Source organism: Rhineura floridana, chromosome 8 (assembly GCF_030035675.1).
Source record: "Rhineura floridana isolate rRhiFlo1 chromosome 8, rRhiFlo1.hap2, whole genome shotgun sequence".
In the NCBI taxonomy this organism is placed as follows: Eukaryota; Metazoa; Chordata; class Lepidosauria; order Squamata; family Rhineuridae; genus Rhineura; species Rhineura floridana.
In genome coordinates, this window is record NC_084487.1 from 45,622,168 (window position 1) to 45,643,316 (window position 21,149).

Below are 21,149 nucleotides of genomic sequence, written 5' to 3' on the forward strand. Positions count from 1 at the left end.
CAAGGATGACTTTTAAAACAGCAGTTCCTCATGATGACACAGACGTAGCACAGGAGAGGACACCTCAGCAGAGGGAGGAGGACAATTCAACATTATACCCTGACACTACATTATAATTATCATTATCACTGACTGGAACTGGCACCTTTGCCTTTTTCTCATTTCTGCCAAAGTCATTTTGGGTGGATTTGCATGTGCAGCTCTGAGTTTATTTTCTTCTCTATGGTGTTTGCCACCAACAGACAAGTGTGCATCCAAATAGGTTAAGTGTGGTATCTCAAAAAGTGTTACCCAAAATAGATATATTTAGCCCACTTGGATATGTGCCTGTCTCTAGGATGGGGAGCTTCATGGAAGTGAGCGTCAAACTACAAATACAGGTTTTCCCTTATAACCAATCTGCAGAATGCATTTTCAGCAAAGTCAACATGCATGCACTTGTAGACTGTGGGAATGCTGTGGACATAATATATCTCGACTTCAGCAAAGCTTTTGACATAATGCCCCATGATATTCTGATTAGTGAGGTAGCTAAATGTGGGCTAGATGGAACAACTATCAGGTGGATCCACAGTTGGCTCCAGAATTGTACTCAAAGAGTGCTTATCAATGGTTCCTCCTCAAACTGGGCGGAAGTAACGAGTGGGGTACCACAGGGCTCAGGCCTGGGCCCAGTGCTCTTCAACATTTTTATTAACAACTTGGATGAGGAGGTACAGAGCACGCTTATCAAATTTGCAGATGATACAAAATTGGGGGGCACAACTAATACCATGAAAGACAGAAACAAAATTCAAAGGGACCTTGATAGGCTGGAGCATTGGGCTGAAAACGACAGAATGAAATTCAACAGGGATAAATGCAAAGTTCTACACCTAGGAAAAAGAAACCAAATGCACAGTTATAAGATGGGGCATATTTGGCTCAGCAGTACGACATGTGAGAAGGATCTTGGAATTGTCATTGATCACAAGCTGAATATGAGCCAACAGTGCGATGTGGCTGCAAAAAAGGCAAATGCTATCTTAGTCTGCATTAACAGAAGTATAGTTTCCAAATTGCATGAAGTATTAGTTCCCCTCTATTCAGCACTGGTTAGGCCTCATCTTGAGTACTGCATCCAGTTTCAGTCTCTGTACTTCAAGAAGGATGCAGACAAACTGGAACAGGTTCAGAGGAGGGCAACAAGGATGATCAGGGGACTGGAAACAAAGCCCTATTAGGAGAGTCTGAAAGAACTGGGCATGTTTAGCCTGGAGAAGAAAAGACTGAGGGGAGATATGATAGCACTCTTCCAGTACATGAAAGGTTGTCACATAGAGGAGGGCCGGGATCTCTTCTCGATCGTCCCAGAGTGCAGGACATGGAATAATGGGCTCAAGTTGCAGGAAGCCAGATTTCGACTGAACATCAGGAAAAACTTCCTAACTGTTAGAGCCATACGACAATGGAACCAATTACCTAGAGAGGTAGTGGGCTCTCCGACACTGGAGGCATTCAAGAGGCAGCTGGACAGCCATCTCTCAGGAATGCTTTGATTTGGATTCCTGCATTGAGCAGGGGGTTGGACTTGATGGCATTATAGGCCCCTTCCAACCCTACTATTCTATGATTCTATGATTCTGTGTTTCTTGTTTTATGCAGCCCACACATCTTCCCTCAATATCCCTTCTGTGGTGGTGATTGCATTTTGTAAGCACTGCCCATGTGCTGCCTCCATTTGCCCCCCCCCCTCCAACTACAGGCCTGGATCAGAATGAAATACAGTTGACATATTCAGGGCACAATTCTATGCCTCAAGTATGACCTCCCTCACCTGTTTTAGATGGAGGGAAGGAAAATGCAAATTCATGAACTTGGTTTCAGAAAGACAAGGAAAAATATAAAACACACTACAATGTGATTTAAAGATTAAGAGATCACAGTAAGGAAGGGCATGCATCTTTTTACAACATAATTTTCCAGCCTACCCAATCACCACACTCACATTTTATTTTATTCTTATATTCTTTTTTCCCCACTCACATTTTCAAAAGTGGGCAGGAGTGGTAAAATGCAAAATATATTGTAATAGAATATAACTCTTGGAGATTACGATGTTGGAATTAAAGTTGGTGTTCCTTCATGTCCAAGATAAACTTACAGATTTTATGACAACACCTTCTCAGATACCATTTTTCACTTGCATTTGTTTACATTTCCTCAGTGCTGTGCAAAGCCAAAAAGCTGCTCCTCTCCCCACCAGCTTGCAAGAGTTTCACATCAAGGCTAAAATGCTCTCGTGGGATGATTCAAAATGTTCTGGTTCTACCTGGTTCTTCAGCACAGAAAATGGCAAGGAAAGATAAATGGGGGATGGGATTTCAACTCCGCTCTGAAATAGCTGTTTGTCTTTCTCTTCTTTATGCTACAGACAGTTTTCTTTAATAATGAGGGATGGCCCTTAGAACTTGATCCTATATGGATGTACTCCAAAGTAAATCCCACTTACTTGGGGCTTACTCCAGTGTGCACAGTCTTAGGCCACAATCCTATAAACACATTCTTCCTTCTGTGTAAACATGCATAGGATTTCTTGGTTAGTTTGTGTTCCATCTTTTGTCTTTCAGGACTTGCATTGTTAGTCAAACATAATTACTGGTGGAAATTGAGCCCTCATTTCTCCTTCTGCCGTCTTTACTTTTTCACTGAGGGAAACTGGCAGCTTTAATAAAAAAAATCATCTGGCATGGGAAAGGTGTACAGTTGTGTGCTGTTTTCCCCTTCTTGCTGTATTCAAATTAGCACAAAGCCACTGATCACAATAAAGTGTGGGGATGAATTAGGAAGTTGTGGAAAGAAAAAGGGTTTGCTTTTTCAGAGTACAAAGGGAGGGGTTTTTTGGACAGCAGTTGTCAAAACCACTTGGTACAAGTGAACAGATGATTGTGTGGGACAAAGCATTCAGGAACTGGAATAGGAACTCAGGAGAAAGCACTGGAGGGCAGGTGGCTAGGGAGTAGGGCAGTCTATTCGTTCAATCACTTATTTATGATTAAAAAAAAATCAACTAAGCCAAACTATTTTTCTGCTTCAGTGAGTGGATGTTATTTGCAACTTCCAGGAAGACCATAAAGAATCTGAGCTTAATCCTAGTAACACATGCAACCAAAGATGAATAATTTGATTCAAGCATCTTTCTCACGACAACCTTCATTGGAAGAAACTTGTTCAAGGCTGAGAATATATTATTCACAGGTTACCTTCCTTTCAGGTGGCTGTTGCTCAGGGGTAATAAGATCACTACACTTGTCTCCTTGATGCACTTGTTCTGTATACACAAGTTAAGAAGTGACATGGCTGGCTGTGTACTCAATTTATGGAACTGGGGTAGAGGCTCAGTGTGTGCCTGAGCCCATGAACATAACAAGTTCCTATTCAATTGTATGTATGTATGTATGTATGTATGTATGTATGTATGTATGTATGTATGTATGTCTCTGTCTGTCTGTCTTCAAGGAGCTCAAACTGGTGCACATGGTTCTTCTCCTCCTCCTCCATTCCCCACAACAACCCTATGGGGTATGAGGCTGAGAGGCAGTGACTAGCCCAAAGTCACCCAATGAGCTTCATGGCTAAGTGGATATTTGGATCCTAGTCTCCCAGGTCCTAATCCAGCACTCTAACCACTATACCACATTGGCTCACCACTGCAATATAATATAATTCACACAATCGTTTTCCATGACTTCTATGTGAGAAAAATATGTGGGGCAGTATTCAACTAACTCATTGCATTAGTGCAAGAATTACCACTAGCACAACAGGACTTTCTCGCTTCTCCTCTCCCCTGGATGTGCTCCACAACCTCCCCAAATCTGCTCTAGAGGGTTGCGAGAACCTCTAGAACAGATTTAGGGGGCACACAGGAAGGAAAAGACTCATTGTGCCAGTGGCAATCCTTGCGCTAACAGAACCCTGACTTAGTGCTATGTTGAACACAACCCATGGTCTATCATAATGGCTGGTACTTGGCTAGTTGCATCCTGGAGTCCAATGTAATAGAGGCATTGCTATATTAAATGTATATCCCACCCTTCCTCCTAGAAGAAACCTAGGGTGGCAAACAAAAATGCTATAAACATCTTTAAAAATCTTTAAAGCAAGACATCTTAAAAGTATCTTTAAAAATAAATCTTTAAAACATCTTTTTAAAAAACAAACTAGAAACAATTCCAGCACAGAAGCAGATTGGGATAAGGTATCTTAAATAGAAAGAGGAAGGTCTTCAATAGGAGCTGAAAAGACAGCAGAGATGGCACCTGTCTAATATTTAAGGGGAGTGAATTCCAAAGAGTAGGTACCACAAGAAATATTAGAGGCTTTTAGGCTACAATAGAACAAGATACCCGAAGTAGTACTCTCCCAGCTGGGCACCTTACAAAGAAGCAGCTAATAAAAACCAAAGTCTAGCAGAACCAGAGAAGTATATTTAGAATGTCACAAGCTACTGGGTTTTAGCACATGATAAAGCTATGCAAAGATCATTGCTCAGAAGAACACAAAGATAAAATGCAATTTCTAACTCAAAGGCAAACTTTATGTGTGCTTCGTGTTCTCTGTTCAAGCAGCATTCCAATGTAGTACAACGTAAGGATTTCTCATGGGAGACTCTGCCCATTGTAGTAGCCCTGGTCCCTTGCTCTGAACCCCCAGTGACAGCTCATATACTGGAGTATTACCTGTTGAATGGTCTCTCTCTCTCTCTCTCTCTCTCTCTCTCTTCTTGTTCTTCCTATTCCTTCTTGTCATGGTTTAGCAGACATTTCCTTGCTGCTGCCTACTTCATGCACACAGATACTCCCCTGGATAGTTACTTAGACTGTTGCCAAGAGAGAAAAAGAGTTATGAGAAAAGATTAACAGAATAGGACCTAGCAAACTGCTACTAGAGGAATGCAGGTAGAAAAAAAGGACTACAGAGGAAAGCTGAGGAAACATTGAGAAAACAGGAGACATAGGGCAGAGGAAAGTTTTTGTTTGAAAATATGCATTACTGCAAACAGAGGAAGTCTCAAAAATAACATTGGGGTGAGTGGCTTTCCATATCTAAAAATGGATGAATGGATGGATTTTTTCATTAAAGAAAACTGAAAACTTTAATATGATCAAATAAAATATTTAATGACTTTTTAAAAAATTAAACAAACTATGGGTATAGTATACTATCACAATTTGGTTCTTGTGGTACAATATCCTGTCCCTATGCAATGGATGGTGGAAGTGATGAGTGCAACCTGTTGATAGTTTTAAAAAACAATGATAAAAAGGAAAGGAAAGAGGGCATAATAGTGTATTCCAACCAAACACCAGAAAAAATAATAATCTGGTGATCATAAAGAGCAGCATATTTTGATGCAAAACAAATTATTTGTAGAAAGGGTGAGTGAAATACCACAAATATTAAATTGTGTACTTCTATTGGTTCAGTACAAATAAGTCCATTATAGAGCGATATTTGACAACCCAGCAGTGAATATGCTTTAAAATGTACAGTCTAAGATCATCATCAGTAACATAGTACTGTAGCTCTTTAATAGATAAAGAAGCAAACTATTAAGTCTCAAGTGTACATTCAAATAAGAAATAAGAGAAATAATTTCCACATTTCCCAATGGTGAGATGCCAATTTTATATATAAGTTCTTTTAATATGCTTATAAGGGTCTCAGTGCAATGCTCTGAAGATCTTCAAAACAGTTTCAAATTCCCAATATCATACTGGTCAGTTTTCTGTCTCACATATCGTTATTCGTAAGGATCCAGCATCTAGTATAGTAAGCATGAAAAATTCCTATGGAGCATTACAGTAATCCTCAAATATTCACCAGCTCCTTTGCAACACCAGATTATCACATTAAACTTCCTGCAACCTCATTTCTTCATTTCATAGGGCAAAGCAGTTACTCACCCTAAAACAGGTACTATTAAAATAAATAAACTAGGGGGATATGCACCACAACGTTAGAGACAGAACCACCGTAGGATGTAAAGGAGCTTAGGTAAAATAAATGGGGGACAAAAAGTGAGAAGTCATGAAATATTGGGGCATCACTGGAAGTTGTAGTCTTCAGACACATATTTATTCTGCAACAAAAAAAGAAACTGCAAAAGCACCAAGAGTCTCTTCTCTCCCTCAGTGGTCCCATTTCTTGCACACCATGCAGAACAAATATACGATGGAAAGTTTTCCACGTTGCAACTGATGCTTCAGTTTCTTTCTCCTGCAGCCAGAAGAGCTGACCAATATTTTGGAGATCTGCAATGTTGTGTTTACCAGCATGTTTGCCCTGGAGATGATCTTGAAACTTGCTGCCTTTGGTCTCTTCGATTATCTTCGCAACCCTTACAACATCTTTGACAGCATCATTGTCATCATCAGGTAATGACAGTCATAGCCATGCATCAGTATCTGAGATGTAATATAAGAAAGATGGATGAGAGTTGGCTTTGGGGTCATCCAATTTGAATCCACTGACAAATAAGCAGAATTTATTCCAGGGTGTTTTTGCTTGCTTGCTTGCTTTTTGTGAGGGTGGGAGGGGGGAAGGATAATTCTTCTTATTTCCAAGCCAAACTGTTGTAAGCAGGTGGATGGGTGGGATAGCACACCTCTGGCCATTATGAACTATGGTGATGCCACTATGTTATACTAAGCCTTTTAACCAATAAAATACCCCTCAAGAGGGCAGAGTACAGGATCAAGGAACATGGAGATCAGGGTTGTATTCCCAGCCTTGCTATCAATTTTCTGGTACATTCAAGACAATTCATATTAACACTATAAATATCATCTATTTCATTACATGTAAAACTAGGAATATCATGGTTGCACCTACATAAATCTCTTAAACAATCTTATAGCTCTACATATAGTGGAGACTGGTGGCTCCAATGCCAGTGGGGTAGTGACTTCTCTCCAGGTTTTAGTTTGAACTTTCAAAGAGTTGCCCAAGGTCTCCACTGTCTACATGTGCCACAGTAAGTAAAACTGTAACAGAACCCTGTGCCTAGATGTGCCATTAGATGCAACTATCTGCCAATTTCTAAGCCTTTCATCACCACCCCGCCTATTCACAGTGCCTGCCCTACAGAAACAGATGAAGCTGCCTTCTTATATCAGATCAAACCATTGATACCTCTAGCCCAGAATTATGTACTGTGAGTGATGGAAGCTCTCTAGGGTCTCAGGCCGAAGTCTTTCCCATCACTTGCTAGCCTGGTCCTTTTAACTGGAGGTGCAAGGGACTGAACCTGGCATCTTGAACCTCTGCATGTAAAGCACATGCTCTCCCAGGGTTCATCGAGTCCAAAAGACTCTGCATGGAACAAAAATGGGTGAAAATGGGTCCTGGCCCTGCTCTGCCCTCACCACCATGCATGGCCTCTTTATGGAACCAATGGGCAGAAGATTCCGCTGAAACTTTACTTGGTGCAGTAGCATGCATGGGAGCTGCTGTACCAATGTTTAATTTAAAGCCGATACTGCCAATAGAGCAGAGCCACAGATGTTTTGCTGTCCAGATAGAAAATGGAACCATCCACTATTGTACACATCATAGCAAGCAAAATTATTTGTCAGGTCCATACCTGATTTTAGCTAGCACTTTGTTGCTCCTGCAGTGTACCAAGCTCTCATTAGGTCAGGTCTCTTTTCAACCCATTTCGGTCTTTGCCTGATTTGAGGGGGGGAATTGAGGGGCAACCCTCAAAAATGGAAGCCATGGAAGAAAATTACTCAAACCATTCAGGGGGAAGGGACAATGTGCCATCTTGCTCTGGTCCCACAGGGCAGCCACGCAGTTTGCTTGTCTCAGCACCACGGAGAGCTCCTAGAGAGCAACGTTCTCCAATATAGGTTGGAAGTGAACTGAAGCCTTTTGAGCCTCTTAAAGGGCCAGTTCTCTGATCTTAAGACAGGCACCACTCCTATGCTGCCTGGCCTCCTTCCTGGTGCACTCCCTGGGCCATTAGACTGGCAAAGTACTGTGGAAGGCATTTGCTTCCCCAGACACAGAAGAAGGCACCACTGAGGGTCCTGCTCTAGTTCTATGAGCCCTGGTGCTGTTGCATCTGGTTCAGTAGGCCCCTGCATACCAGCCTCAGGTTCAGTGGTCCACTGATCACCAGCATCAGCTCAGTGCCAAGATGCCACTCTTGACTCCTTAACCAGCAACCCTGTAGCTTCTGGCTCAGTGTCCTGTTTGCTGCTGGACTCTGGGGTCATGACAAGCACTTACTATGGAGCCGGGCAGCTGCAGTTTCTTCTTTCCTTCTCTCTTTGCAGTGCAGGAGGCTTTGGCAGCATTGGGGGGGGAGCTTTGGCCACCTCCATACTTCCTGCATGCCAGAGTGCAGTGTGCCTGGAATGACACATGCCTGTGTTAGCATCATTCTGGGTATACTGCACTCTGAGGAGAGGGCAAGATGGCTACCACTCACTAGCCAGAGTTCTGCAGAGCTGTTGGTTTAAACTATGAAAGAAAAAAGAAAAGAAAAAGGCGTTGCTGTCATTCTCACAGTAAGCACCCCCAAAACCATTGCTGCTCCCTTGAAAGCACAAGCGACCACTACGGTTCCCACCTGCAAATGGAAGGGTGTGTGTGATTGGGTCAGCTCAGCCCTAATTCTCACAATATGTTCCTGTTCTTCTGGTTTTTGAGGCTGTGAACAAGCTTTCATTTCTATGGAGCATCATAGTGTCTTTCCCATATATAGTGACATTCAGGAGAGGTATTTGCAAGTGAAGTACCTACTGAAATTGACTAAAGGAAGAAATAAAGGGAACGTGGCCATGGTACATGTGTACTTCCCTGTGAATTGGTATAGTTACACATAGTTGACTTCAAAGAATATTGATTACAAGGGCTAACCTCAAGGTCCTGGATGTGGTGTATAAAGCTTGGGACCAGGATACCTGAAAGTCTTACCCCTTAGATACCCGGTCAATCTCTACACTGTGCAGGTAAGGGCCTCCTGAAGATACCATCTTATCAGGAGGTCTGTTCCTTTTTTAAAAAAATAATTTTTATTCAAATTTTCATAAAACAAACAAAACAAAATCAAAAACATAACACAATTAAAAAATTGACTTCCGACTTGTCACAGATCAGCTATAAATATATAATATATATCAAACCTGTCCCTTAATACATACAAAATCACTTTTCTCCATAGTCTATCTTAATTAATCGTCAAATCCCATTATCATCATTTCATTTTTACCTTTCAACAAAAAGTCTAAGAGAGGCTTCCATTCCTTAAGAAATGTATCTGTCGATTTTTCTCTCAGTAAACATGTCAATTTATCCATCTCTACTAAGTCCATTAATTTCAATAGCCATTCTTCCGTTGTTGGTGTTGATTCCATTTTCCACTTTTGTGCATATAATAATCTTGCTGCTGTAATCATATATAATATTATTCTTCCATATTTCTTTTCTATTTGTTTATCCATAAAACCCGATAAAAAAAATTCTGGTTTTGACTGTATATTTATCTTTAGAATTTTTTGCATCATCCTACCTATCTGTGCCCAAAATAATTTTGCCTGTTTACACAACCACCACATATGATAAAATGATCCTTCTTGTTGTTTACATTTCCAACAAACATTAGAAACATTACTATACATTTTTGACAACTTTTCTGGAGTCATGTACCAACGATACATCATTTCATAGAAATTTTCTTAAAGATTATAGCATAATGTAAATCTCAAGCCTTTTTTCCACATATTTTCCCATTGATCCATTTGTATATTATAACCAAAGTTTTTTGCCCACTTTCCCATACACTCTTTTACTTGTTCTTTTTCCATATCCATTTTCAGCAAGAGTTTATATATTTTCGCAATTATATTTTCATCATTTGTACACAAACCTATTTCAAAATCAGATTTACTTATTTCAAACCCATACATTTTCTTATCCATTTTATATCTCTCTAACAATTGTAAATAGGCAAACCATTGAGAACTATATCCTTCCTTTATCAGTTGTTCTCTCTCTTTCATTATATATTCTCCATGTACATTTTCTAAAAGTTCTTGATAAGTTAACCATTTCTCTTTTCCAGCCATTTCTCTTCTATAAAATGCTTCTTGACTTGAGACACATAATGGTATTTTCGAGTAAAACCTTGGTTTATATCTATTCCATATTTTCAACAGAGGACGTCTTATAAAATGATTATTAAAATCCACATTAACTTTTACTTTATCATACCATAGATATCCATGCCATCCCCACTTCAGATTATGGCCCTCCAAATCCAATAGTCTTTTATTCCTCAATAATAACCATTCCTTTATCCAGACTAAACAACAGGCAGCATAATAAAGTCTCAAATTTGGTAATACCAGTCCTCCTCTTTCTTTGGCATCTTGTAATAATTTAAATTTAACTCTTGGTTTTTTCCCCTGCCAAACAAATTTAGAAATATATTTTTGCCATTGTTTAAAGGGTAAATCAGAGGATATTACAGGTATTGTTTGAAACAAAAACATCATTCTCGGCAATACATTCATTTTTATCACGGATATTCTGCCCATTAATGACAATTGTAATTTATCCCATTTTAACAAGTCTTTCTTAATCTCTGTCCATAGTTTTTCATAATTGTTATGAAACAACTTTGAATTTTTATTTGTCATAATGATACCTAAATATTTCAACTTTTCCTCTATTTTAAAATCTGTCTTGTCCATCAACTCTTTTTGTTCCCTTGAAGATAAATTTTTCACCAACATCTTTGTTTTTTGATTGTTGATCTTAAATCCTGCTAACGGTCCAAATTCTTTTAATTTGTCCATCAATACATTAATTCCTTCCAAAGGGTTTTCTAATACGATTATCAAATCATCAGCAAATGCTCTCAATTTGTATTCCTCTTTTTTTATCTTTATTCCCGAGATCCTTTTATCTTGCCTTATATCTCTAAGCAGCACTTCCAAGACCAAGATAAATAAAAGAGGAGATAATGGACATCCCTGTCTTGTACCCTTTTGTATTTCACATGAGTCCGTTAACCCCCCATTAACAATTATCTGTGCCTTCTGAGATGTATAAATAGATCTAATCCATTTTATAAAATTATCTCCAAAATCCATTTGCTCCAGGACCTTAAACAAAAATTTCCAATTCAAATTGTCAAATGCTTTCTCAGCATCTAAAAAGATCAAAGCTGCTTGTTTATCATTTCGTTGTTCTAAGTATTCCAACACATTCAAAACATTCCTGACATTGTCACGTAATTGTCTTTTAGGTAGAAACCCCGCTTGATCTTCCTGAATAAATTGTTGCAATATTATTTTCATTCTTTCTGCCAAAATCGTTGTAAAAATTTTATAGTCATTATTCAATAAAGATATCAGCCGATAATTTTTTGTTTTGGTTAGGTCCTGCTCCTCTTTAGGTATTAATGTTATATTGGCATTTTTCCAACTGTCCGGTATCTTCCCCTCTTGCAAAATAAAATTCATTGTATACTGTAAAGGTAGCAAGAGTTCCTCCTCCAAACATTTGTAATACACTGCTGATAGTCCATCCGGTCCTGGCGCCTTTCCTAATTTAATTTTACTTATAGCTTCAGATATTTCTCTTGATGTAATAGGACCATTAATAGCTTGTCTCTGAAAATCTGTAATTTTAGGCAAATTCTGTTTAAATATATACTCTTCTATTTTTTCAGATGGAATTTCCTGACATTGTACAAAGTTGAATAATATTGATGAAAAACCCTTTGGATTTTTATATTGTCTGTCAACATCTCATCTCCTTCTTGTATCTTTAAAATAAGATTATTTGTCGTTCTTTTCTTAATTTATATGCTAACCATTTCCCCGGTTTATTTGCAAATTCAAAAGTCCTTTGTTTAGCAAAATTTAATTTCCTTTCAATTTCTCTAACTGTCAACATTGACACTTGTTTCTGTAACATTTTAATTTGATTTACAATAGAAACTTTAGTTGGATTCTTTTTCAATTCTTCCTCTTTTTGTTTTATTTCTTCCAAGATTAATTGCATTTTCTGTTGTTTCTTCTTTTTTAATTCAGAATTACATTTAATAAAATATCCCCTCATAAACGCTTTACTTGTATCCCAAACAATATTTTCATCTGTTCCTTTATGTAAATTGTGTTCAAAAAACTCTTTTAATTTCTTCTTACATTCTTGCACTATTTTATCATTCTGTAATAAAGATTCATTTAGTCTCTATCTAAATCCAAGATTTTTTTTTTGAAAGTCAATATTACTGGATTGTGATCCGAAAAGGTTTTTGGTAATATATCCATTTTGGAAATGTCTTTCACTAGGTTTTTAGACATCCAAATCATATCAATCCTCGAGAATGTTTTATGTCTTTCTGAAAAATAAGTAAATTCCTTTGCATTGTCATTTATATATCTCCAAGCATCCACCAATTCTAGATTTTCCATCAATTCAAAACAAATCTTCGGTAATTTACCCTGTGTCTCTTTAATATTTTTCTCAGAAAGTCTGTCCATTTTTGGTAAAATTACTCCATTCCAATCACCCATAACACACCAATGATCATATGAAAACTCTGACAATTTTTCCATAAGTCTTGTGTAAAACCTTGTTTTATCTTCATTGGGGGCATAAATGCCCACTATCAAAATTTTTGTACCCTGTAAAGTAATTTCAACCCCCACAAATCTACCACTATCGTCCAATAATATCAATTTAGGAAACAATTGTGGATTAATATAAAGAACAACACCATTTTTTTTTTGATCCGGCCGAAATAAATTCTTCACCCAAATTTTTACAAATCAAATATTTGGAATCTTTCTTCTTGATATGAGTTTCTTGTAAACAAATTATATCCAATTTTAATTTTTTCAAATAATGAAACACTTTCTTTCTCTTCTGCGCCGTGTTGGCTCCATTTATATTCCAAGTTAGATATTTGTAATCCATCTTTAAGCATATATTTTAAAAAGTACCTGATGCTCCCTTTAATCCATCATCTTCCTTTCCCTCCTCTTCATGTTCCTGTTGACTTTGTTTCTCAGGAATTATATCCATGTCTTTGAATTTATCTTCTTCCATGTCTTTTGATGCTTTTCTCAGAAAGTCCCTTGCTTTTTGAACAGTATTCAATCGATATTTTTGTTGTCTGAATGTAAAAATCACTCCTTCTGGAACATCCCACCTAAATTGAATTTTACATTGTTTAAGTTTTTCTGTAAAGAAAGCATATTCTTTTCTCTTGCGTAAAAGTTTAATAGGGATTTCTTTCATCACCAGTATTTCCTTGCCATCAATTTTAAAGATATTATTGAAGTGTTGTTGTAATACCATATCTCTGGTTCTCTTTTTTACAAAATGCACAAGCACATCTCGTGGGATTTTTTTCATTGTTGCATATCTTGAATTAATTCTATAAACTTTATTTCAAATTCCATCAGATCTTCATTCCAATCCAAAAATTTTACCAGAGCATTAACCATTTTATCTCTGATATCTTCACCTGTTTCTTCAGGAATTGCACGAAATCTCAAACAATATTCTTTATCTCTCAATTCCATCACAGCGATATGGTCCAAGTTTTTTTTCCAATTCCAGATTTAATATATCTGTTCTATTCTCCAAGATTTGCACCTTTCCTTTAACATTTTTTACCTCCTGTGTTACTTGCCCAATTGTGCCTTTAATCTCATCCAATTCTGTTTTGATATAATCTTTTGTATCTTTCAATTCCATCTTCATTTTATCAAATTCATCTTTAATTTCTTGTCTATCCTGTTTCATCTCTTGTTTGAGATCTTGTTTAAGATCATTAATCCCATCCATTATTTTCTGGAACATGTCTGGGGAGACAGCCCCTTCCTGTGCATCAGTTGAACCTCTTCGCTCCAGGGCCTTAGCTGCTTTCCTAGTTGTCATTCTTGAAAAAAAAAACCCTTTAGTTTCTGCTATTAACCAATGTTCCCAAACCTAGAGGCAGTCTGTTTCTTTTTTCCCCCAACAACAAAAGAGTTAATATTCCAGGCCTGTTAATATAATCTAGCCAGCAACAGTTCTTATCTCCTGCATGTCCAGGAATGCAAAACAAGTTTGGTTCACAGTGTCCAGCCGTCAGTAACATACACGAACAGCAGATTCGTCCAAAGAGAATAGTCCAAAAAAAAGAAAAAAAAATAGTCCCAGATATATTTCCTTCAAATAATCAAATCATTTTATCGGATAAGTTGCCTCTCATCCGTTGTAATCTTTATAATTCCAAATTCAAGCCAGCTTTTTGTCATTAAGCTAAAAATTAAGTTCTTTAAAAAAAATTTCTTCTTTAATTTTATATAAAAGGAAAAAAGTGTGACTCACCCAGGTTTCTCAATTGCTGATTCGTAGACAAGTCTCTTTTACTGTAGTAATTTAAACCAAATGATAAGATTTAGACAGAAGGAGGCTCGCTCGTTATAGAACGTTTTTAAGAAAAAAAACGTATCGCTTTTTTTCAGCACAGCTTGCTGGAAGTCCTGACTTCGTCTTCCGCTGCTAGATAAGCCTTCTTATCTCAGGGGATTCCTGATCAATTCCAGCTATCTACACCTCGACGAAGTTCCGTGGATAATCTCTTCGGTTCACCTTTGTCTTGGAGAACATTTACACCAGTCAAAAATTCCTCTTGACTGGTTTTTAACTGAAAAAAGCTTCCTCTGAGACAGAGCTCACTCAGAGGCAACACCAGCAGAGCACTCACTTCCCGGAAGTCCTCATCAGGAGGTCTGTTCCACACAACATAGGAAGAGAACTTCTAGTGTTGTGGCAACAACACTTTAGAATTCCCTCCCCTTAATTATTAGACAGGCACCATCTCCATTAGATTTTTGCTGCCTACTGAAGACCTTTCTCTTTCAACAAGCCTATTAAGTAGAGACCTTATCCCAACCTGCATCTGTGTTGCAATTGTTTTTAAATGTGTTTTTAAACATTTTTAAAGTTTTTTTTAAGATGCCTTGTTTTTAAGATGTTTTATATATGATTTTGCTTGTTTGCTGTCCTGGGTTCCTGGTAGGAAGGGAGGGATATAAATTTGATGATGAGGAGGAGGAGGATGTTCACACACAGTTAAGAACATAAGGAGTGCCTGCTGGATCAGGCCAGTGGCCCATCTAGTCCAGCATTCTGTTCTCACAGTGGCTGACCAGATGCCCATGGGAAGCCCACAAAAAGGACCTGAGTGCAAGAGCATTCTCCCCTCCTGCAGCTTCCAGCAACTGGTTTTCAGAAGCATAGTGTCTCTGGTTATGGTGGCAGAGCACAGCCATCATAGCTAGTAACCTCTGGTAGCCTTATCCTCCAGTTAATTGAGACATATCTTGTATTTTTTTCACACAGAGACAATTGGTTTACAGACATTGGTACAGCTGATAACAAAAATTCTCTCTTTCTCTCTCTGTCTGTTTCTATCTCTCAAACCCACCTGCCCCCCATACACACACACACAGAGAGAGAGAGAGAGTCTGCCTGGATCCTAATTAAAGATTAGCCAAATAAATGTTCTTTCTGTTTATAATCTCCACACTGCCGTTCATCCTCCTTTGGGATTCCTTTCTATTATTTATTTATTATTTGATTTATATCCCGCCCTTCCTCCCAGCAGGAGCCCAGGACGGCATTATCTTTCTCAAGGTCTTGCTCTGACCCTTGCTGCCTCTCTCTCTTGTGTTTATTGCTGGTTTCTAGCATTTGGGAGATCATAGGCCAGGCTGATGGGGGCCTATCAGTGTTGAGGACGTTCCGACTTCTGAGGGTGTTGAAGCTGGTGAGGTTCATGCCTGCCTTGCGACGTCAGCTGGTGGTGCTCATGAAGACTATGGACAATGTGGCTACCTTCTGCATGCTTCTCATGCTGTTTATCTTTATATTCAGGTGAGAAGAGAGATTCCTGGGTGCAGGAACACTAGCCAGTATGAGATCCATTTTACTTGTTTAGTCACAAAATTGATTCATTCATTCATGTATGGTTTTTTTAAATAACAAAAAATCTAAAAGGCACCTTTCAAGGCACACTGCTCAAACAAGGCAGCTTTACAAAACTCAAACACATGAAAATACAATTACAACACACACATATATACCCGCAGTGCAATTCAGCTAAACACAGACTTCTGTTTTCAGAGAGTTTAAAAAACAACAGCAGTAATAAGGACATGCATATCTTCTTGGGAAGGGTGTTCCAAAAGTGTGGGGCCACCACTGAGAAAGCCCTGTCCCTAGTATCCAATAGCCTAATGGGTCTCACTGGTGGGCCAGAGATCAGGTCTCTTGCAGGTGCAGGCAGTCCTTCAGATAACATAGTCCCAAACCATTTAGGGCTTTAAAGGCCCAAATCAGGACCATGAATTGGGCCCCAAAATGAATAAGCAGCCAATGTCACTGATACAGACTATCTGAGCGTCTAGCTCTTACAAGTGTTCTAGCTGCCGCATTCTGTATCAGTTACAGTTTCCAAACCATCTTTAAGGGCAGCCCCACATAGTGCATTACAGTAATCTAACCTGGATGTAAGCAAGCCATGCATTGCAGTGGCTAGGTCAGCTTTCTCTAGATAGGGCCACAGCTGCCAAAAAGCACTCCTGGCAGCTGACATCACCTCTACCTCTGCAGGCAGCATCAAGTAAGGAGCACATCCAGACTGAGCATTAACAGGGACAAAATTGTTGTCAGCAATTAAATGGGAAACTATGAGTAAGTGCTAGTTAGACTGTAGAAATGCACAATAGCTAGCGACTCTCTATGCCTTCCACTCAGCCATCATGTACATTTAAGCCAGGTTTTCCTACCTTTAAATGGGAAATAATGCGCAATAATGGTAGGATCGGAACATTATCAATTAAAATCACAATTCATGACATCAAAATAAGTGCAAAACAGCAATTCAGGAAATCCTCAATTGCTGCGCAACAGAGCTGTGTAGGTATAGAAGTAGATGTTCAAACCCTTTAAGCATGGGTTTTTTAACTGATGGTTATCTGAGTTATAATGAAATCAAATTCACAGTATACTGAAGTCTGGGATAAATGTGATTGGAAGTATTAATCTCTTAAATCACAAGTGGGCAATCTCCGGCCCATGGGCTGCATGCGGCTCATGGCTGACTTCCATCCTTGCAGCCTTCAGACTTCTCTCCCCCCCCCGCATCCTCCTGTCCAATTGATAGGCATTGGCAACAGCTGAGAATTGCACAAATTGTTGGGATCCTCAGCTGTTTCCAGTGCCAAACAACTGGGCAGCATGGAGGGAGGGTGGTGTGATGGGATCTCAGAGTGCTGCAATGAGAGGTCATCATGAGCTCGTTTGTGGGACTAGTGCTTCTGGTTCTCAGACCCACACCGTAGACCTCCAGTCTTCCACATGCTTGGACATCAGGACCCTAAGCTCAGCCTCTTTGGAGCAACTAGTTCCTCTTAGCTACCACCAGCTCTCCAGCAGTTAGGAATTAAGGCACTCAGATGTCTGAGCACCTTGAGAGGATTGTGGTCCTTCTGATGGCCTCTGCAGCACCATCTGTCACTGCCGATTCTTCCTCATCCTCTGTCCATAGGGAGAGGGTAGCCAATGGTGGCAGCCTCTTATCCTTGCCATCATTGCTGACTCATCCCCCTGACAAGGCAAGTGAGAGAAATCATGACAAGCTGCAGCCTCCACCTCTCATTTGCTTGCCTTCTTCCTGTGGGCAGTGGCGGCTGTTGCTAGCCACCCACCATTGCTGTTCACTTGCTCGCTCAGGCAGGCAGGGAGGCAAGCAAGCAAGCATGCAAGCAATGAGCAGCAGCAAGATGCAGCAACCACTATGTACTCTCTCCCACTGTATGGCAGGCTGGGAGGAGGAGGAACCTATCAGGGAACCTATCTGGGAACCTATCTCAGGGCTTCTTGGTGAAAGCCCACCAAAAGGTTAGGTAGCCACTCTCAGAAGTGACTCCCTAGATCACTTGTCAGTAAGCAGAATCTGTTTCAAGGCCAACCTAGACATGAGGTAAGAGACCAGTGATCAGGATCTTTCTTTCTTTCTTTCTTTCTTTCTTTCTTTCTTTCTTTCTTTCTTTCTTTCTTTCTTTCTTTCTTTCTTTCTTTCTTTCTATTAATTAGCAATCCCACGTGGTTGCTTTGAAGATCAGCAAAGTGGCACTGGGAAAGGAGCATTTAACCCTTTCTTCCTGCACCTTTCCCCAATCTAAATTGCCTCCTTGAAGATGCAACTAGCTTTACAGGAGAAAACATACAGGTTACATGCTAGGGTTGGGGCACCCCTACATTTAGACTCTTTTTGGGTCATTAGGTGCAACCTGTACTTGCTTATTGAATCATTATTCATTTTGTCATCTTAGTTCTGTTCTTGTGTTGGTTAGTAAGTCTATTTTCCTCATTCTAATTATTGTAGTAATCTGTTTATTCATTTATATTATAATGTGGCACCTGTGGGCACAATGGCACCCTTGAAGTCTTCACCTGCTGCCCAGGAAGTCTCTGAGACCCCTCGCTCACTGTAAGCATGAAGTGGTGAGGACGGTTAGCTTTTTCGCACTTAAAAAGTACACAGAGTTGAAGAAGGAAGTTTGAAGAGTGGCAGCCTTACCCATTTCCTTGTTCAGCTCTATGTGTTTTTCAAGGCTCAGATTAATTCTAATAGATCCAACTTTAACCCAGATCCTTTCAAAAAGCAAAGTATGTGTGAATGTGCTTTCTCTCTTTCTGTCTCTGAGGTGGAGGGTTGGAATGATCTGGGGGACTGGAGAGAGAAGAGACCAGAGGGGGTGACACCCACAGCACTTGCTCAAAAATCCAAATGTGCCCATGGGCATAAAAGGGTTGGTGATCTCTGATTTGTCAGATTATGATTTATAACTTGTAAGAACAACCTCGCTTCCATCAACATTGTGACCTTGCAATTGGTGTGATATGCTTCAAAATTATCAGTACACTTTGTTAAAACCTTAGCTTGATTCTGACAATCTGATTTTTGGAGGGAGGATAATACTAATGTGCTAACTGGGCGTTTGGAAACACATACTGGGATACAGTAAGTGAGGAGCCTGTCAGAGGCATCGAGATCAGCCATGAAGCTCACTAGTTGACCTTGGAAGTCCAATTGTGCAGGGTCCCAGTTGGAGGATGGAGTTCTAGCCTAAGTGTGGGCATGTGGTAGGAACAGATTCCAGGAACACAAGGTCACTTATCACTAGTCCAAGATCAGGATCTAGTAAGCAAGGGCAGATGAAGCAGCAGTCATGTTCCAGCTGGGCAAGGTCAAACAAACAGAGGGTAGATCCACATAAGCGAAGTCAGGCAAAGCGGAGACTGAGGCCCAGCAAGCAAAACAGTTAGTACCATGGATAGCTCCTAGTGATGCCAAGGCTGACAGTCAGACGTGAATGTTGTTCCAAAACCAGCAAACCTAGTTAGCCCTGCCCCTAATGAGTAGCACCTCTCCTCTTAATTTAGGCCAAACTGTTGTAGGAGCCATTGTCTCTAGTAGTGGAAAAGAGGCTGAGGTTCTACTATGGCCTCCAAGCTGAGTCCTCAGAGTCTGAGAAAGGCAATGCAACCTCTTCAGGCCAGAGAGGCACTAGCATAAGAGGCTTCTCTGGTGCTAGAACTTTCAGTGGTGTAGGGACATGAATGGCTGGTTCTGAGGGCAAATCGTCCTCCTGGCCAAAGATAACTTCTGTACATGACCTCTTCCCCTGAGGATGAGGAGTCAGAGCCCTGAGTCATGACATATTGGCACAACACACACACACACACACACACATGCTCCAAGTATTTTGGACGAAGGAGGATAGGATACAAATGTGACAAATAAATAAGAACACTTTCATAATTAAAAATACAGCAGAAATGTATTTATGTTTTTTTAAAAAAACATTCTTTCCAACAGCATCCTGGGAATGCACATCTTTGGGTGCAAGTTCAGCCTCAGGACTGACACAGGAGATACTGTCCCTGATCGGAAGAACTTTGACTCCCTACTTTGGGCTATAGTCACTGTATTCCAGGTGAGTCCAAGATAGGGGAAGAGGAATAAGGGGGGGAGGAGGAGGTATGACTTCCCCAAAGCAAGGAGTGATAAAGGAGAGAGGATGGGATCTGAAGCATTTTTGGCCTGATGCTGTGTTTAACAGATCCATGGTGCCATCTATTGCAACCTGCTGATGATCATGAGCCAAGCTGTGGCCACAGTTACAGAGTGGCACAGTTTTTGCAAGTCTCCAGTAACTAGTGAATAACCTACTACATTTCAGAGAGCACTTGTGGCATTGGGACAGTATAACCCAGCCAATGCATCTCCTTAGAAAAAACTTTTTCATGCTTATGAGTAGGCTCAAAAAGTTAGAAATAATTAGATACCTTTTGCCCGTTGATTAACATATTTTTCAGCCTGCATCCTCTTCATTCTTCATTCTTCATTTGACTTTGCAAGCTTGGGTTCTGCATTTCAGATTTTGACTCAGGAAGACTGGAATGTTGTGCTATATAACGGCATGGCCTCAACTTCACCATGGGCATCTCTTTATTTTGTGGCTCTCATGACATTTGGCAACTATGTTCTGTTCAATCTGCTGGTGGCCATCCTGGTGGAGGGATTTCAGGCCGAGGTGAGTTGCTACAATAACTGCTTTCAGGGAGGGAAGGGTATAGGTCTATACCTGGCTGGAGATATAACCTGAAGAGCTGAGAAGGGTGGCAAGGCATCAGATCTTCAGTGATCCTCCAAGGCATGTGTTTGTGAAGGGTGATTTTTAAAACAACTGCAAGAAAGGGCTCCACAAAGGCAAGAACATGAGAATTACATGTCCTGAATACTAGTGGATGTTAATCTTTTCTGTGTTGTGGCATGTCATCCAATTATTTCCATGAAGTAGTTTGCCTGTCTTAGAAATTCCCTAGTAAGCTATAACAATGAAATACTGGAATCATAGGGAAGCATCTCCTTTGCTGTCAGGATGCTCACAATTTCCAGGTCTTTGCATTTATTTTCCCAATTCAGGGTGATGCTAACCGATCATATTCAGAAGACGATCAGAGTTCATCAAACATTGAGGAGTTTGACAAATTCCAAGATGGCTCAGGTAAGAGCA

General features: G+C 39.9%; 1 protein-coding gene across 1 annotated transcript in view; it reads left to right on the top strand.

Moving 5' to 3' along the window:
• The window catches only part of CACNA1I (calcium voltage-gated channel subunit alpha1 I), a 483,310-nt gene that overhangs the window by 369,959 nt on the left and 92,202 nt on the right, over positions 1–21,149 (top strand). The window contains exons 10-14 of the mRNA XM_061582812.1: positions 6,268–6,419; positions 15,751–15,936; positions 19,949–20,066; positions 20,511–20,666; positions 21,059–21,140. Coding sequence (XP_061438796.1) covers positions 6,268–6,419; positions 15,751–15,936; positions 19,949–20,066; positions 20,511–20,666; positions 21,059–21,140 — 694 coding nt within the window. The remainder of the gene's footprint in view (positions 1–6,267; positions 6,420–15,750; positions 15,937–19,948; positions 20,067–20,510; positions 20,667–21,058; positions 21,141–21,149) is intronic.